Here is a 16286-nt window from a genome sequence, read left to right as displayed (position 1 = left end):
ACAGATCCATGTGACCCACACCATACACCTCCTCCCAGAGGTAGTATATTGCTCTTTATCATTAACCTTTTGCATACAGTTCTTCAGCCAGTTTTCTTTTTACTTGACAGTGCTCCTGTGTGGATTAATTTTGAGAGATTTCATGGGCGATTGTTAAATGCTTTGCTAAAATCCAATCAGAGTATATTTGGTTTACTGTTTATCTACTAATCCCTGTAATTCTATCAAGTAATCAAATTTACGTGGCATGATTTTATTTTTATTAACATGCAATGTGCTGCTTACTGCTCACTGTTCTATTATCTTTTGCATGTGTAGCCATTTTTTCCCCTCAGTATTTTTCCCATTATCTTTCTCGGGAAGGAAGTGAGATTTTGGAGCGGAATTACCACGATCACTTTCTTTTCCTTTTATTAAAGGTTATCTATTATTTAACATTAGTAAAAGGAAACGTTTTATGTAAATCTTTCCTCTGCTTAATTTGTCTTCACATTAATATAAAACATTTGATACCAATAATTGAACAAAGCCAGGGATTGTCCTTTTCTATCTGTTGTTTCTGTGTAGTATTGGTTATACAGAAGCAGAAGAGGAAAGTCACTGGAGACTGTATTTAGAGGAAAAAATATCTGCCCCTTTTGCAGGAGGCATAGGCATCAAGATCCAGGATTATTAAAGGATTTATATACACAAAGTCCTGTACTGCATGTTAAAACATGGCAAAGCTTAATAGTCTAGGTTTATTATAATTCCAATCAACAGATTATATTTAAGGGTGCTTTTAGCTGTTGGCTTCAATGAATAGTTGGAGTATATCACAAAAAAGGTATACAAAAGTAAAGGAAAAGAGAAGATAAGGAGCAAACACAAATTTATGTAATATGTTAGAGCGAAGGTGTTTGAAATCCAGTGTAATCAATGGAAAGACACCTGTCGACTTCATTGGGAGTTGGATCTGGCCCACAGTGAACAAGACTTCAGTTACCCTTTGTTCTTTAAACTTTGAAAGAAATTGCAAGTCAGAATTGACTTCCTAAAACAAATATGGGTATGTCTACACTGCAGTTAGACACCTGTGACTGGGCTATGCCAGCTGACTTGGGCTAAGGGGCTGTTTAAGTGCACTGTAGACATTCAGGCTCTGGGACCCTCCCGCCATACAGGGTCCCAGAGCCCAGGCTCCAACCCAAACCTGAACAGCCCCTTAGCCCAAGCCCCACAAGCCTGAGTCAACTGGCACAGGCCAGCCACGGGTTTTTAATTGTAGTGTAGACATACCCTATGTTTCCTCAGAGCTTTACAAGTAACTGCAGTGAAGCCATGATGCCTTCAATAGCAATTTTTTTTATTTTATTTTTTTACCATCAGTAGCAAGATTCAAATCTGGAAATAGCAGAATCTGCACCCACCAATCATAATTGTGATTTGTATTGTGATAGCCCAATGGGGACTAGAGTACCTATGTGCTAGGTGCTGTACAAACATAGAACAAAAACAGTCCCTGCCCCCAGGGCTTAGTATTCAGTCCTCCTCTCTGTGCTGTCACTGTCCTTCTTTTTAAAATGAGGACAGTATCATAGTGCATATTGAACTTGAAGCATGTGCTTAGTTTCCATTGATTTCAATGAGACCTGAGAACATGCTTAAGTGCTATCTTGAATAGGGATGCTTTCCTGGATAAGGGCCTTAAACCTTATTTCTAGTGTTCTATTATGAAACACAGCAAACTTCTTTGAAAGGTTTTCCCTCTTGTATATACATAAAAACAGAAGGATAATATCAGGCTAAAGATGTTCTAGGCATAATTCCATTCTTTACACGTGTAGCAAAATATGTTAAAATTCCTTATTACCATTGTGTGCATCGCTGCCAGATTCTTTGGTCCACTGCATGTGCTCCATGTTGCTATGGCAACACAAATCACATTTAAACCTTGCTTAATTGGCCAGTGGAGGACAGAGTAGGGCAATCCTCTGGTGGCACAGAGCCAGCTCTGTCTCAAGCCTCTGTGAACAGTTAGTGCATGGCAAGCTGAGGTGTAACTCTACCTCACACTAATATGCCATGCACAAACTGTCCACGTGGACCTTGCTGCCATGCGCTAAAGTTCTATAATGCCCTTTGGTCTACTCCCATTATAAAGTGTGTAGATTAAAGTGTACTAAGGAAATTTTAGTCATGTCAGCAGGGTCCACACAGACAGTTAGTGCATGGCAAGGTAGATTTACATCCCAGCTTGCCACAAATTAACCGTTTGTATAGACAAGCCCTGTGTATGTGGTATGGCAGGTGTGCTCCTACATATACCTGACCCCATGGGCAGCCAGCGGAAGGCAGAGCAGACTGCCAGCTCTGTGGATAGGGCTGGCACTTGCCAGCTCCAGGACCAAGAGGCCACTATGGTGGCTTCATGCCACCTGTGCCCTCTCCAGACTTGTGCCAAATTTCTCTTCCCGAGCCCAGAGGATCTGGATTTCAAATCTGTTTCCTAGCCTTTCAGGAGAACTTAGTTGAAACTTTCATACATCTTATATGAAATTCATATTAAAACCATATTGCTATAAATTAGTGAGATGGTTCCTGCCAAACAGAAATGAGGTATTTAAGAAAGAACAGCAGTTAAAGAGAAAAAAGCTTGATTGTAATGTACCCATGTGCAAATACTGCTTGTTAGTAAATGTTAATTTTATTGTTACCTGCCTTTTAGCAGTAACTGGAAACGCATTCGAAAGAATTAGGCATTATTAGGAACAAGTGCACAAAAAAGTACTATTTGGAAGAAAACCAAGACTCTAGTTGCAATTCATAAATATAACAGGTTTGTTTCTGCTCTGAAGTAGAACAAACCTATTGATTCATTTTATATGGTGAGACTTTTCTCAGAAATAATGATCAAATATGGCTGCTTTACTTCCTTGCTAAGCAATTGTTTGGGAATTTATTTTGTTTTTAGCCTGAAGAAAGAACAGCTGAACCTGTAGGAGCACCTCCAACGGTGTCAGCTCAATCAGAAGAAATGGATTTCTCAGGACATCATATATTAGATGAAACAACTGAACCACCTACAATCAAAGAACAAGGCACTATATGCTACCCTTTTTTATTTCTATGCTCTCCAGGGCCGGGCCTATATTTTCTCTGTATGGAAAGCATGTGGCACATTTTAGGTGCTACTTGAAATATACTCTGTTTATTATGATGGGCATCTCCTCAGTACTGAACGTGTTGAGCCTTCTGCAGGGTAAAATACATTTTCCAAACAGTTTCACTTTGAATTTTTCAAGCTGGTCAATTGTAACAGTGGTTATAGGTAGAGACTGCAACCCCTCCTGAGCCCCTTTTCGCTAACTATGGGGCCCACAGATCATTTAACCACACCTTGGGCAAAAAAGATCCATAGTTCTTAGATGTACAAAGAGCAGGCGTACCCCCATCAACAAAGATGAGTCCCAATCATAGCTGCATTTAAATAAACTGTAGTTTATTTGAGAGGAAAAACAGATAAAACAAAGAATTAAAATAAATTCTTGGTCTGTATGAATCTCAGTGAACAGTAATGCAAGCCAGCGGAGATGCATACCCACCAGTTCTGGTGTCTCACAGTTGTGTACCTGGTCAACCGTGCAGTATTATATGTAGGAAGGATTTTTACTTCTCTAACTTCTGCTTAGATCAGCTGATGCCTGGGATCATGAAGTGTCACTACCCCATTTTAGAATGTATAAATATAAATATTATTGGCTCTAAAATTATCCAGCCCCTTTTAAAAATTTAGCTCCAGTATTTAATTCTGTGATCTCTTATGGTAATGAATTCTGCATACTTAACAGCACTGTTATCCATCACAGTAATGTCTGAGTACCACATAGACAAATGTATCTTTGTCACACCCTGTGAGGTAGGGGAGTATTATCCCCAGTTTACAGTGGAGAAACAGGCACAGAGAGATTAAGGACCAGATTCTCAAAGGTCTTTAGGCACCTAAAGGTACAGAGAAGTGCCTAGTGGGATTTTCAGAAGTGCTTAGACACCTAAACATACATTGATTTCAGTGGGAGTTAATTGTCTAGGCACTTTTGAAAATTAAACTTTGTTCCTATCTGCATCTTTAGGCACCTAAATACCTTTAAAAATCTGTCCCGAAGTGACCTGGTCAAGGTCAAACAAGAAGTCTGTGACAGAGCCAAGAATTGAACCCAGACCTCTTGAGCTCCAGCCTACTGTCTTAGCAACAGGGTCACTTAACTGTCATTCATTGGATGGTCATGGTGATGAAAAGTGAGAAACTGTGAGGGGTACAAAATCTAAAATGTGAGGCACCATTTTCCCAATGTGTATAGAGTACTATGTAGTGCAGGTATGGAACATTTAATGTGTAAGTGCCAGGTACAAAGTACAAAGCAGGACACGAAGCACAGAGGAACCCAGTTCTCCAATAGTGAGAAAATTGCAGCACACAAACACATTACTAGAGCAGGGGTCAGCAATAGGAGTAAGGCCAAAGAGGATACTGCATAACTAATTACCTCACTCTTAAGCCAACGGCTCCTCAAACAAACCTTGCAGGGCACATCCCTCATTTTTAAATCTGCACAGTTGAAAGTTAGGCAGTGGGAAGGCAAAGGGTTGAAGCAAGAAGATCATCCAATGCACTCTCCTTATCTCACCTATCTCACAGTATATCCTCTCTTTTGTAGCTATCATCTCTCTTTTTGCACTTTTAAAAAAAAAATTCCCCTGACCATCTTTCAAAGTTTTTGAAATAACTAAATGTTTTTATTTAACTCCATCCTTCTCTATTACAGAAAGATTTTATTTTTGCCTTGAGTTTTGGGGGTTTCTCTTCTTCTTTCCCAGTTTCATCTTCTGTTTGTGTATTTTTGTCAAATACCAATTATTTTCTTTCTTTTTGCCTTACTGTATATTTGCTCTCTTCCCTGATAAATGTCTTCTAGTGTGTTTTCTCTTATTTTATTTTATTTAAGGTTCAACAAATGCTGGAAATCAACATGAAAGTGACACCATTACAGTAGCCCAGGAAATACTAAAACCAGAAGCTGGTTCTGGTGCTATTGTTTTGCAAGGAGTGAGCAGAGAAAAGGTTAGTATAGATGGCTTACTATGTAGCTCCTCATTGTGGCTCTGATTCAGGAAAGCACTTACGCATATAATTAAATGCTTTCCTGAATTAGTGCCTTTATCCTTTCCAGCCTACTAATAACATTTATGGTGATCAGTTATTTGTATACTTAAGCAAGTATGGCATCTCATGGCAACATCGTATCCAAACCCACTTGAACTGTTGGTTTCGGAGTAGCAGCCGTGTTAGTCTGTATTAGCAAAAAGAAAAGGAGTACTTGTGGCACCTTAGAGACTAACAAATTTATTTGAGCATAAGCTTAAGCATAAGCTTATGCTCAAATAAATTTGTTAGTCTCTAAGGTGCCACAAGTACTCCTTTTCTTTGAACTGTTGGGCAGTTCAGATCTAGATCCAAACTTTCCAGTTCAGACTGAGCCATAGTCAGAGCAAATCTGTACTTTTGATGTGGACTACTTTTACTTTATTTAAAGAAGCAATGAAGAAGGAAAAGAACTACTATAGATCCTCAAAGTGAGAGCCTGGAGTTTGTTGTTCATTTTATAACAGGCATCTTGAACTAACTTGTAGAGACAGCCTTGCAGACTAGGGGGCTACTTTATTCTTAAAGTAAAGCCCCTGGTGCATGTTATGTAATTTAAAATCTGTTTGGTATGCTACACAACATGCACCAGGGCTCCTTCTTTATCAGATGGATAGAGCAGTTGAGCCCAAAGTCCTTGAATTTTGGAGCAGTTCATTTCTGAAATTTGTATCTGTGGCTCATCTCTAGAACTGAATAAACAATACCACCTCCCTCAAAATTTGAGGGGCTGATCCTACAGTCTTTACCCAGAATTCATTGGGAGTTTTGCCTGAGTAATGGCAGCTGGGCACGGCCCTGAGTACTTTGATAAAAAAGCACACAGTGTTAGAACATAAGAAAAGCCTTCAGACCAGTGGTACAACTAGCCCAGTATCCTGTCTTCCAACAGTGGCCAATGCCACATACTTCAGACAGAATGAACAGAACAGTGCAATTATTGAGGGATCCATCCCCTGTGATCCACTCTCAGCTTCTGGCAACCAGAGTCAAGGGACTCCCAGAGCATGGGGTTGCATCCCTGACCATTTTGGCTAATAGCCATTAATGGATCTGTCCTCCATGAATTTATCTAAATCTTTTTTGAACCCAGTTATAGTTTTGGCCTTCACAATGTCCCCTGGCAATGAGTTCCACAGGTTTGACTGTGTGTTGTGTGCAGAGTACTTTCTTTTGTTCGTTTTGAACCTGCTGTCTATTAATTTCATTGGATGACACCTGGTGCTTGTATTATGTGAAGGAGTAAATAACACTTCCATATTCACTTTCTCCATGACCTTTGTGATTTTATAGACCTCTATCAGATCCCCCCTTAGTTGTGTCTTTTCCAAATTGAAGAGTCAGTCTTTTTAATGTTTCCTCGTGTGGGAGCTGTTCCATGCCCTTAATCATTTTTGTTGCCCTTCTCTGTACCTTTTCCAATTCTAATATATCTTTTTTTGTGATGTAGCAACCAGAACTGCACATAGTATTCAAAGTGTGGGCATACATGGATTTAAATAGAGGAAATATATTTACTGTCTTATTATCTGTCCCTTTCCTAATGGTTCCTAACATTCTGTTAGTTTTTTAAACTGCTGCTGCACACTGAGCAGATGTTTTCAGAGAACTATCCACAATCACTCCAAGATCTTTCTTGAGTGGTAGCAGCTAATTTAGACCCCATCATTTTGTATGTATAGTTGGGATTACGTTTTCCAAAGTGCATTAATTTGCATTTATTAACATGGAATTTCATCTGCCATTTTGTTGCCCAGATCCCCTTGGATTTTGTGAGATCCCCTTGGATTTACCTATCTTGAGTAACTTTGTATTGTCTGCAAATTTTCCCACCTCACTGTTTACCCCACTTTTGAGATCATTTATGAATATGTTGAACAGTATTGGTCCCACTCCACACCATAGAATCATAGAAGATTAGGGTTTGAGGAGACCTCAGGAGGTCATCTAGTCAACCCCCTGCTCAAAGCAGGACCAACGCCAACTAAATCATCCCAGCCAGGGCTTTGTCAAGCTGGACCTTAAAAACCTCTAAGGATGGAGATTCCGCCACCTCCCTAGGTAACCCATTCCAGTGCTTCATAGAATCATAGAACTGGAAGGGACCTCGAGAGGTCATTTCGTCCAGTCCCCTGCACTCAAGGCAGAACTAAGTATTATCTAGACCATCCCTGACAGGTGTTTGTCCAACCGTCTCTTAAAAATCCCCAAGGATGGAGATTCCACAACCTCCCAAGGCAATTTATTCCAGTGCTTAACCACTTTGACAGTTAGGAAGTTTTTCCTAATGTCCAACTTAAACTGCCCTTGCTGCAATTTAAATCCATTGCTTCTTGTCCTATCCTCACAGGTTAACAAGAACATTTTTTCTCCCTCCTCCTTGTAACAACCTTTTATGTACTTGAAAACTGTTATCATGTCCCCTCTCAGTCTTCTCTTCTCCAGACTAAACAAACCCAATTTTTTTCAATCTTCCGTCATAGGTCATGTTTTCTAGACCTTTAATCATTTTTGTCGCTCTTCTCTGGACTTTCTCCAATTTGTCCACATCTTTTCTGAAATGTGGCATCCAGAACTGGACACAATACTCCAGCTGAGGCCTAATCAGCGTGGAGTAGAGTGCAAGAATTACTTCTTGTGTCTTGCTTACAATACTCCTGCTAATACATCCCAGAATGATGTTCACTTTTTTTGCAACAGCATTACACTGCTGACTCATATTTAGCTTGTGATCCACTGTGACCCCCGGATCCCTTTCTGCAGTACTCCTTCCTAGGCAGTCGTTTCCCATTTTGTATGTGAACAACTGATTGTTCCTTCCTAAGTGGAGTACTTTGAATTTGTCCTTATTGAATTTCATCATATTTACTTCAGACCATTTCTCCAGTTTGTCCAGATCATTTTGAATTTTAATCCTATCCTCCAAAGCACTTGCAACCCCTCCCAGCTTGGTATTGTCGACAAACTTTATAAGTGTACTCTCTCTATGCCATTATCTAAATATCTTGATGAAGACATTGAACAGAACCAAACCCAGAACCGACCCCTATGGGACCCCACTCGTTATGTCCTTCCAGCATGACTGTGAACCACAGATAACTACTCTCTTGGAATGATTTTCCAACCAGTTATGCACCCACCTTATAGTAGCTCCATCTAGGTTATATTTCCCTAGTTTGTTTATGAGAAGACAGTATCAAAAGCCTTACTAAAGTCAAGATATACCACATCTTCCACATGTACACCCCATCCACAAGGCTTGTTACCCTGTCAAAGAAAGCTATCAGGTTGGTTTGACACGAAATAGTTTTTCCTAATATCCAACTAAGACCTCCCCCACTGCAACTTGAGACCATTGCTCCTTGTTATGTCATCTGCCACCACTGAGAACAGCCTTGCTCCATCCTCTTTTGACCCCCCCCCTTTCAGGTAGTTGAAGGCTGCTATCAAATCCCCCGCTCACTCTTCTCTTCTGCAGACTAAATAAGCCCAGTTCCCTCAGTCTCTCCTCATAAGTCATGTGCCCCAGCCCTAATCGTTTTCGTTGCCCTCAGCTGGACTCTCTGCAATTTGTCCATATCCTTTCTGTAGTGGGGGCCCCAAAACTGGACACAATACTCTGCGTATGGCCTCACCAGTGCAGATCCCTGCAGGACACCACTATTTACCTCTTTTCATTCTGAAAACTGACCATTTATTCCTACCCTATCTTTTAACTAGTTACTAATCCATGAGAGGACCTTCCATCTTATCCCATGACTGCTTACTTTGCTTAACAACCTTGTCAAAGACTTTCTGAAAGTCCAAATAAATGATATCCACTGGATCAGACTTTGTGCACTTATTTGTTGACCCCCTCAAACAATTCTAATACATTGTGAGGCATGATTTTCCTTTACAAAAGCTGCATTGACTCTTCCCTAACAAATTGAGTTCATCTATGTGTCTGCAAATTCTGTTCTTTACTATAGTTTTAAACCAATTTGACTGGTATTGAAGTTAGGCTTACCAGTTTATAATTGCCAAGATAGCCTCAGGAGTCTCTCTTAAAAATTGGCATCACATTAAGTTATCTTCCAGTCAATGTTCCCTCTAATTTTTGACAGGCCATGTGTGCAAAAAATTTCTTCTGTGCAAATTTTTGAAGCAGAGTTCAAATTTGTGCACCATGAGGCAAATGCGCCCAAGCGAGTAAAATGCTTATACATTTAAAAAATTTTAATTTGCAATTTGTGTCAATTTATATGGGTTTTCAGATAGAGACGTCATAAGTAAAAAAAAAAAAAAAAAAAAAAGAAAAACAAAAGTTTGTGTTTTTAAATTTAAAATTTTCCTAAAAAATATCAATAAATGATTATCAGCCAAGAATAAGAAATGTAATTACAAATGCATTTTAATTTCCTTATTGGTCAAAATATCAAAGACTGCTAAACTAACTTTACTGTTTTTCCCTGTGATCTTTTTCGTTTGCCCATTCAATATAAACTCTGTCCAGATCTATCCGTCCTCCATCCAGCTGGTAACTCTTAATACACATCAGCATGTCCAAATTATCTACTTGTAAACGATTATGTAGTTTGTTTTTTAGAGTGTTCATTAAGCTAAAGCCACACTCACAGTCTGCACTTGATGCTAGGAATGTTCCTCCAATATCCATCAACTTTGCAAGATCCTGAAATTGTTCATTCTGGTGAGCAAATGTCACCATATCTGGGAAACTTAAAACCAATTGGCTTTTGATTCTTTTGGCTACTGCAAACTTGAAGTCATTGTACTGACTGACTACAACAATCTCTTCAGCAAGAAAGTCTTTATATTTTGAACATAGGGATTTGACCTGATGAATTCCAAAATTGAAGTCACACTTAACTATTGCTGCACAATCAAAAGCGGACCACTCCTGGACTTCATCCTCTGGAAACCTGTCTGCCAAATGTGCACACAAGATGTTTATGAAAGTTATTATGGAACTGGTATCAATTTCATTATTTTCTTGAGAGCTCATATCTAAGAGAGCCTTAACTTTGTCACTCCATAAGACTGAATCTCCAAGGTACTGTCTTCTGATCTTGTTCAGTTTACCTCGGGCAAGGTGAAATGCTTCAAGAAGTGTAAGGCCCTGTTTCTGGAGCAGTGTGGATAGTGAAGCCAGCTCTGACAAAACATCGTTCAAAACTTCTAATGTTATTCGGTATTCCATGGTATTCAGTTTCTTGTGGCAGTATTTAGAAACTGGATCAGTATCTTTGTCTTGCTCAAAATATTCCAGAAGAGGATTATAGTTGCAAATAATTGCTCGAAGTGCAAAGATAACCAGCACACTTCACTGAGTGGCCTGAAAGCCACTGACTAGCATTCAGAAGCATCCACTATTTCCTGAAATTTGCATTTTCTCCTGGATGACCGACAGAACACCGTATAGGCAGTTCTCATTAAGGTTTCGATATCTCTTATCAGCTTGACCTCTTTCCATGCATCGGAAATCCCCAAGTCTTCCCAGTGTGCAATGCAGTGTTGCTTGACTAAGTGTGGAATATCACGTTTCAGCTGAGCCGCCACACCATTGAGTTTGCCCAACATCACAGAGGCACCATCAGATGTGTACATCACCATTTTCAATCTGTCATTTTCATTAGATCAAGCTGGTGTTTTTTATAAACACTATTGAAACAGCATCACATTCTTGCAATCGTAATAGTCCACCAAACAAAGTTTTATAGTCTGCAGAATTTGTGGATCTATATTTAAAGTAGAGCATCAAGTATCTGTTAATGGATATATCAGTGCTTTCATCAACAGCTAGAGTATGAAACATTGCCAGTGCTATTTCATGCATGAGGTCATTTTGGACAATGCAGTTGCTAATTTCAAGAAATTCAAAAGCATAATTTTTACTTCTCCAGCTCGCTGGTATGCGCACATACTTTTCCATATGGTCATTAATATCCTGAACAGAAAGCACTGAGCTGTTCATTTTAATAGCCAACAACACATTGTCAATAAGTACCTTGATGTCTTCTGTGTTTCAGCGCTTGCATTCAAGATTAATTTGCCTCCTCTGCTTTTCAACTGGACTTTCAAGAATCATGCTAAACAATCCGCTCCGTAAGGAAGGGTTTTTGTTTCTAAGCCTTGTTACACCATCTATATGAGGCTTATTTGACAGATGATGCTTTAAGAAATCCAACTTCCATACATCATTCCACATTCTTCCTGTTGAAAATTCTCCCGGATCTCTGGCATCTCGACAATATACACAAACCACTCCGTTGTCCTCATCATATGTGAATATTTCATGAAGTTTAACAGGCATTACACTATGTGACTTTGGTGTGACTCTCTATAGTCTCATCCAGATTTAAATGAAGTCGCTGTTCTTTTATGGTTTAGACCTCTAGACAGTGACATTTTGGGATTGATTTTTTACCAGATTGGTTTATTTAAAATTAATACTTTTATTATATGGCTACTATTTCAACAGCATGACTCGACAAAAGGGCAAATGGGAGATCATTCAGATCATGATACTGGAAGTTTGTGCATAGCTCTGATCACGTCCATGTATCTGTGGCAAAAAAATGCCGGAAAATGGTAAAACATCACGAGTAAATGTATAAAGTCCAATGCCTTTGAAAGATTTCAGTCACGAAAACAACACTTACCTTTGTTCATTTCTGGGAAATCTTTGCGGTTCCTTAGCAACTACAGCCAGGCATTTTGGTTTATTCGCACGTACTTGAGTTTGTATACAGCCAAATGAACAGACCACAAGGAGATGTGTGGGTCCCCCCTCCCGACCGTCCCAACGTGATCAACGTTCCACGTTTGAAATGCTGGCGGGGAGGGTATGATTCATTGCCCTCCTTCCCTTTCCCCCCCTTGCCAGCTAGTAGAATCTGGCTGTGTTGATAGATGGCGGGCGAACAATGTCAAAACTCGCCTGTAAATAGGGTGACCGGATCGCAAAAGTGAAATATCAGGACATATTGGGTGAGCGGGGGCGGGGAGAGAAGAGAGCCACACAGCTCCCCTGCCCTGCACCCCCTGAACCCACTATGCCCACAACCCCCCCACATCTGACACAAATGCACAGTGCTGTGCACACCACCACCCCTGCCCAGCACCCCCCGCCCACAGCCCCACCACAGCTGCTCAGCATCCCACACAGAACACCCCCACTCGCTAGTTTCCCAATACACACAGATTTCTCCTCCCTCCCTCCCTCCCAGTGCCCCTCCCCACAGCCCCTCCACCACAACTAAACAATGCCCCACACAGACCCCACTGCCCAGCGCCCTGACACACGCACATCTCCCCCACCGCCCAGCACCCCCCAACAGGCCCCCACTGCCCAGCACCCCCCAACAGGCCCCCACTGCCTAGCACTCCAAAACGCACAAACTTCCCCCACTGCCCAGCGCCCTCCACACACGCACACAGCTTAGAGGGAACAGTGCTTCCAATCATTTGGTACAGAGGCTGATTTAAACAATAAGTTACATAGCACAGTTAGGAGCTCTGCAATTTCATATCTGAGTTTGTTCAGAACTCTTTGATTAATACCATCTGATCCTGGTAACTTATTACTGTTTAATTTATCAATTTCTTCTGAAACCTCCTCTATTGACACCTCAGTCTGGGACAGTTCCTCAGATTTGTCACCTAAAAAGATAGGGTCAGGTGTAGGAATCTTCTTCATCCTCTTCAGTGAAGACCAATGCAAAGAATTCATTTAACTTCTCTGCAACGGCCTTATCGTCCTTGAGTGCTCCTTTAGCACTTTGTTCGTCCGTGATTGTTTGGCAGGCTTCTTGCTTTCCATGTACTTACACATTTTTTTTGCTGTTAGTTTTTGAGTCTTTTGCTAGTTGCTCTTCAAATTCGTTTTTGACCTGACTAATTATACTTTTACACTTGACTTGCCAACGTTTATGCTCCTTTCTATTTTCCTCAGTAGGATTTGACTTCCAATTTTTAAAGGATGCCTTTTTGCCTCTATCCCCACTCCATTCACTTTGTTGTTTAGCCATTGTGGCACTTTTTTGGTCTTCTTACTATGTTTTTTAATTTGGAGTATACATTTAATTTGAGCCTCTCTTATAGTGTTTATAGTGAGATGCTTTAGATAATTTAATGGCAAATTGGGGACCAGAAATATCTGTAAATTCCTTGAATGCTGTGTTGTAGTTCTGTTGGTCCCAGGATATTATAGAGACAAGGTGGGTGAGGTAATATCTTTTATTGACCCAACAATTTCCCAGCCCTGAAGCAGAGCTCTGTGTAAACTCAAAGCTTCTTTCTCTCACCAACATAAGTTGGTCCAATAAAAGATATTACCTCACCCACCTTGTCTCTGTAAATCCCTTGTAAAGCACTGGGAATAATCACACAATTATTGGGAATAATCACACAATCAATCAGTCATAACAACTGGCAAAAAGAATCCCTTTTTGGGCAGAAACTTTCAGGGCTGGATTGCACCTGACCCCGCAGAGGAAGATAAGGGGGAATAGAGTACAAGGATCCTTCCTCTCACCTCTTTGTGGCTCAGGTAAGGCCAGGAACAATGACAGCCCTGACTATCCCCTGAACACAAGGACTGCTCCAGCCTAAAACCGCTGCTAATGCTAGCTTCCCCAAAGGAGACAGGGCCTTGACTACGTGTGGCAGAGCTGATCCCTCATGATGGGGAGGAATGAACATATTATACCCAGTCTTGGACTGTGGCAGCTGTTGTGCTCACACAAGGCCTTGTGCCTGCTTGATTTGTATGCAATTATGTTGCTTCAAATATCATGTAAAGCTGGAAATCAAATAGGGTGCTCTTAGCCTAAAATGCCATGAATCAGAAGGATATTTCATCCTCTAGTTGACCCGTGTAGCTGGTTACCTGCAAGTCCTCTTCAACATACTGACAAATATTCACATATCCTTAGTAGCTTTATTAATCACCAAACCCTTACCCATTAGATTAATATTGTTCCTTTCCTTGTACTTACCTTTGTAGCTCCAACTTTAAGTTCTCCGCTTCATTCTTACTTTGCTCTGTCATGATTTGAAATTGCAGTACATCAGTGCTGATCTCAGCTGCCAGCAAAACACGCAGAGTGGAAGTTTAATCTTGAAGTTGTGTGTTTCAGTTGGACATTTACCATTGCTAAGGCTAAGATTTTGTCATGGTTATTTTTAGTAAAAGTCACGCACAGGTCACGGACAATAAACAAAAGTTCTCAGACGCCGTGTCCTCTCTGTGACGCCCCCAGCCGCTTGCCCAAGGCATTCCCCTTCCCCCACATAAGGCTGTCGCCCGTTGCTGGAACCTTGCAGGGGGCCCCCTGTCGCAGGAACCCTGCGAGGGCACCGCTGGCTGCCAGCTCCAGAGTCCTGCCCTCCCTGGGGTTGAAGCAGAGAATGTCACAGAGGTCTCTGGAGGTCATGGATTCTGTGACTTCCATGACTCCCATGACATAAATGTAGCCTTAACCATTGCCTTTTATGCTTTTACATGTTCTTCATGTCAGTCCTAGTGCTTGTTGTGACCGATTATAATGAACGGTGAAAGAGGAGCATGACAATAGGCAATGCAAGCCGGGTACATGGATTTACATAAGGTTTAGAATTTATTTAAGAACTTACAAATATAATTCCTCCAAAACTTTCACTTCCTATGACTCAAACGGTATATACAACTTCTAATTCATAGACTTTAGGACCAGAAGGGATAATTGTGTCTGACCTCTTGCATAACACTAGTCATAGAACCTCACACATAATCTCTGCAGCAAGTCCCTAATGTCTAGAATATCTTTTAAAACTATATATCCTTTCTTGATTTGAAAAAATGTGATGAAGCTTCTTAAGCCTCTCACTGTAATGCATCTTTGCCAGATTGCAGGTAATTCTTGTAGCCTTTGTTTACTCTTTCCAATTTTTAAACATCCTTTTTTATGTGTGAACACCAGAACTGGACCCAGGATTCCAGTAATGGTCTCACTAATGCTGCATACAAAGGTAATGCCATCTCCCTACTTCTAATGATATACCCCTGCTTATAGATCCAAGGATTGTGTTCACCCTTTTAGCTACAGGATCACACTGGAAGCTCATGTTCATCTTTTATATACCATCCCCGCCTAATTCCTTGCCAGAACACACTCCCTCATCCTATAAAAGTGACCTACATTTTTAGTTCCTAGATGTATAACCTTCAATTTGGCTGTTTTAGAACACATGATGTTCCAGTAAGCCTACCTTACCAAGCCATCCAGGTCAGCCTGTATAACTGATCTCTCTCCGCTGTTATTTTTTGTGTTACCTGCAAATGTTACTAGTAGTGAGATATATTTTCTTCTAGAGCAGTGAGAAAGATATTGAACAGCACTGGGCTGAGAACAGATCCCTGCAGGATCCAACTAGAAGGGCCTTCCTTGGATGGCAATTCCATATTTACAATTATGTTTTGCAGTCTATCAGTTAAACAGTTTTTAATTGATTTAATGTGGGCTACATTGGGTTTTATGAAGGTCATGTGGGACTAAGTCAAAAGCCTTAGTTACCAACAAACTTGTAATCTCATTCAAAAACAAAGTAAAGTTTGTCCAAGAGGATTTATTTTCCATAAAATCATGCTGATTGGTATTAATTATGCTACCATCTTTTAATCCTTTACTGATTACATCCCCTATCAGCATTTCCATGATTTTGTCCAGGACTTATGTCAGGCTAATCTGTCTGTAGTTTCCTGAGTCTTCCCATTTACCCTTTTAAAATATTGGCATGGCATTAGCTCTTTTCTAGTCCTGTAGTACATCCTTAGTCTTCCAAGATCTGTTAAAAGTCAATGCTAATGGTTCAGAGAGTTGCTTGGCCAATTCTTTTAATACTCTTTGACATGACTTATCTGGTCTTATAGATTTTTAAAATTTTAACTAGTTGTTGTTTAACATCCTCCCTAGTTACTGAGAGAACAGAAAGATATGCTTACATCATCCTGCTTTTTTCCAAATATAGAACAAAAATAATTATTGAATACTTCTGCCTTTTCTATTGCATGATTGACAGTTTTACCATTCATCTGGTTTTGGACCAATACCACTGGTAGGAT

At 40.4% G+C, this 16286-nt stretch overlaps 1 protein-coding gene and 1 pseudogene across 5 annotated transcripts in view; one reads left to right on the top strand and one right to left on the bottom strand.

Moving 5' to 3' along the window:
- The window catches only part of COL15A1 (collagen type XV alpha 1 chain), a 270398-nt gene that overhangs the window by 118284 nt on the left and 135828 nt on the right, over positions 1 to 16286 (top strand). For 4 of the 5 annotated variants that reach the window (XM_074945147.1, XM_074945144.1, XM_074945145.1 and 1 more), the window contains 2 exons: positions 2954 to 3080; positions 4986 to 5101. The exons of the other annotated variant lie outside the window; for it this stretch is intronic. In XM_074945147.1, coding sequence (XP_074801248.1) covers positions 2954 to 3080; positions 4986 to 5101 — 243 coding nt within the window. The remainder of the gene's footprint in view (positions 1 to 2953; positions 3081 to 4985; positions 5102 to 16286) is intronic. 5 annotated transcript variants of the gene reach the window in all.
- Positions 9621 to 11563, bottom strand: LOC141983484 (E3 SUMO-protein ligase KIAA1586-like; annotated as a pseudogene).

The sequence above is a fragment of the Natator depressus genome, chromosome 2, assembly GCF_965152275.1.
Source record: "Natator depressus isolate rNatDep1 chromosome 2, rNatDep2.hap1, whole genome shotgun sequence".
Taxonomy (NCBI): Eukaryota; Metazoa; Chordata; order Testudines; family Cheloniidae; genus Natator; species Natator depressus.
This window is presented reverse-complemented; position numbering and strand designations above follow the sequence as displayed.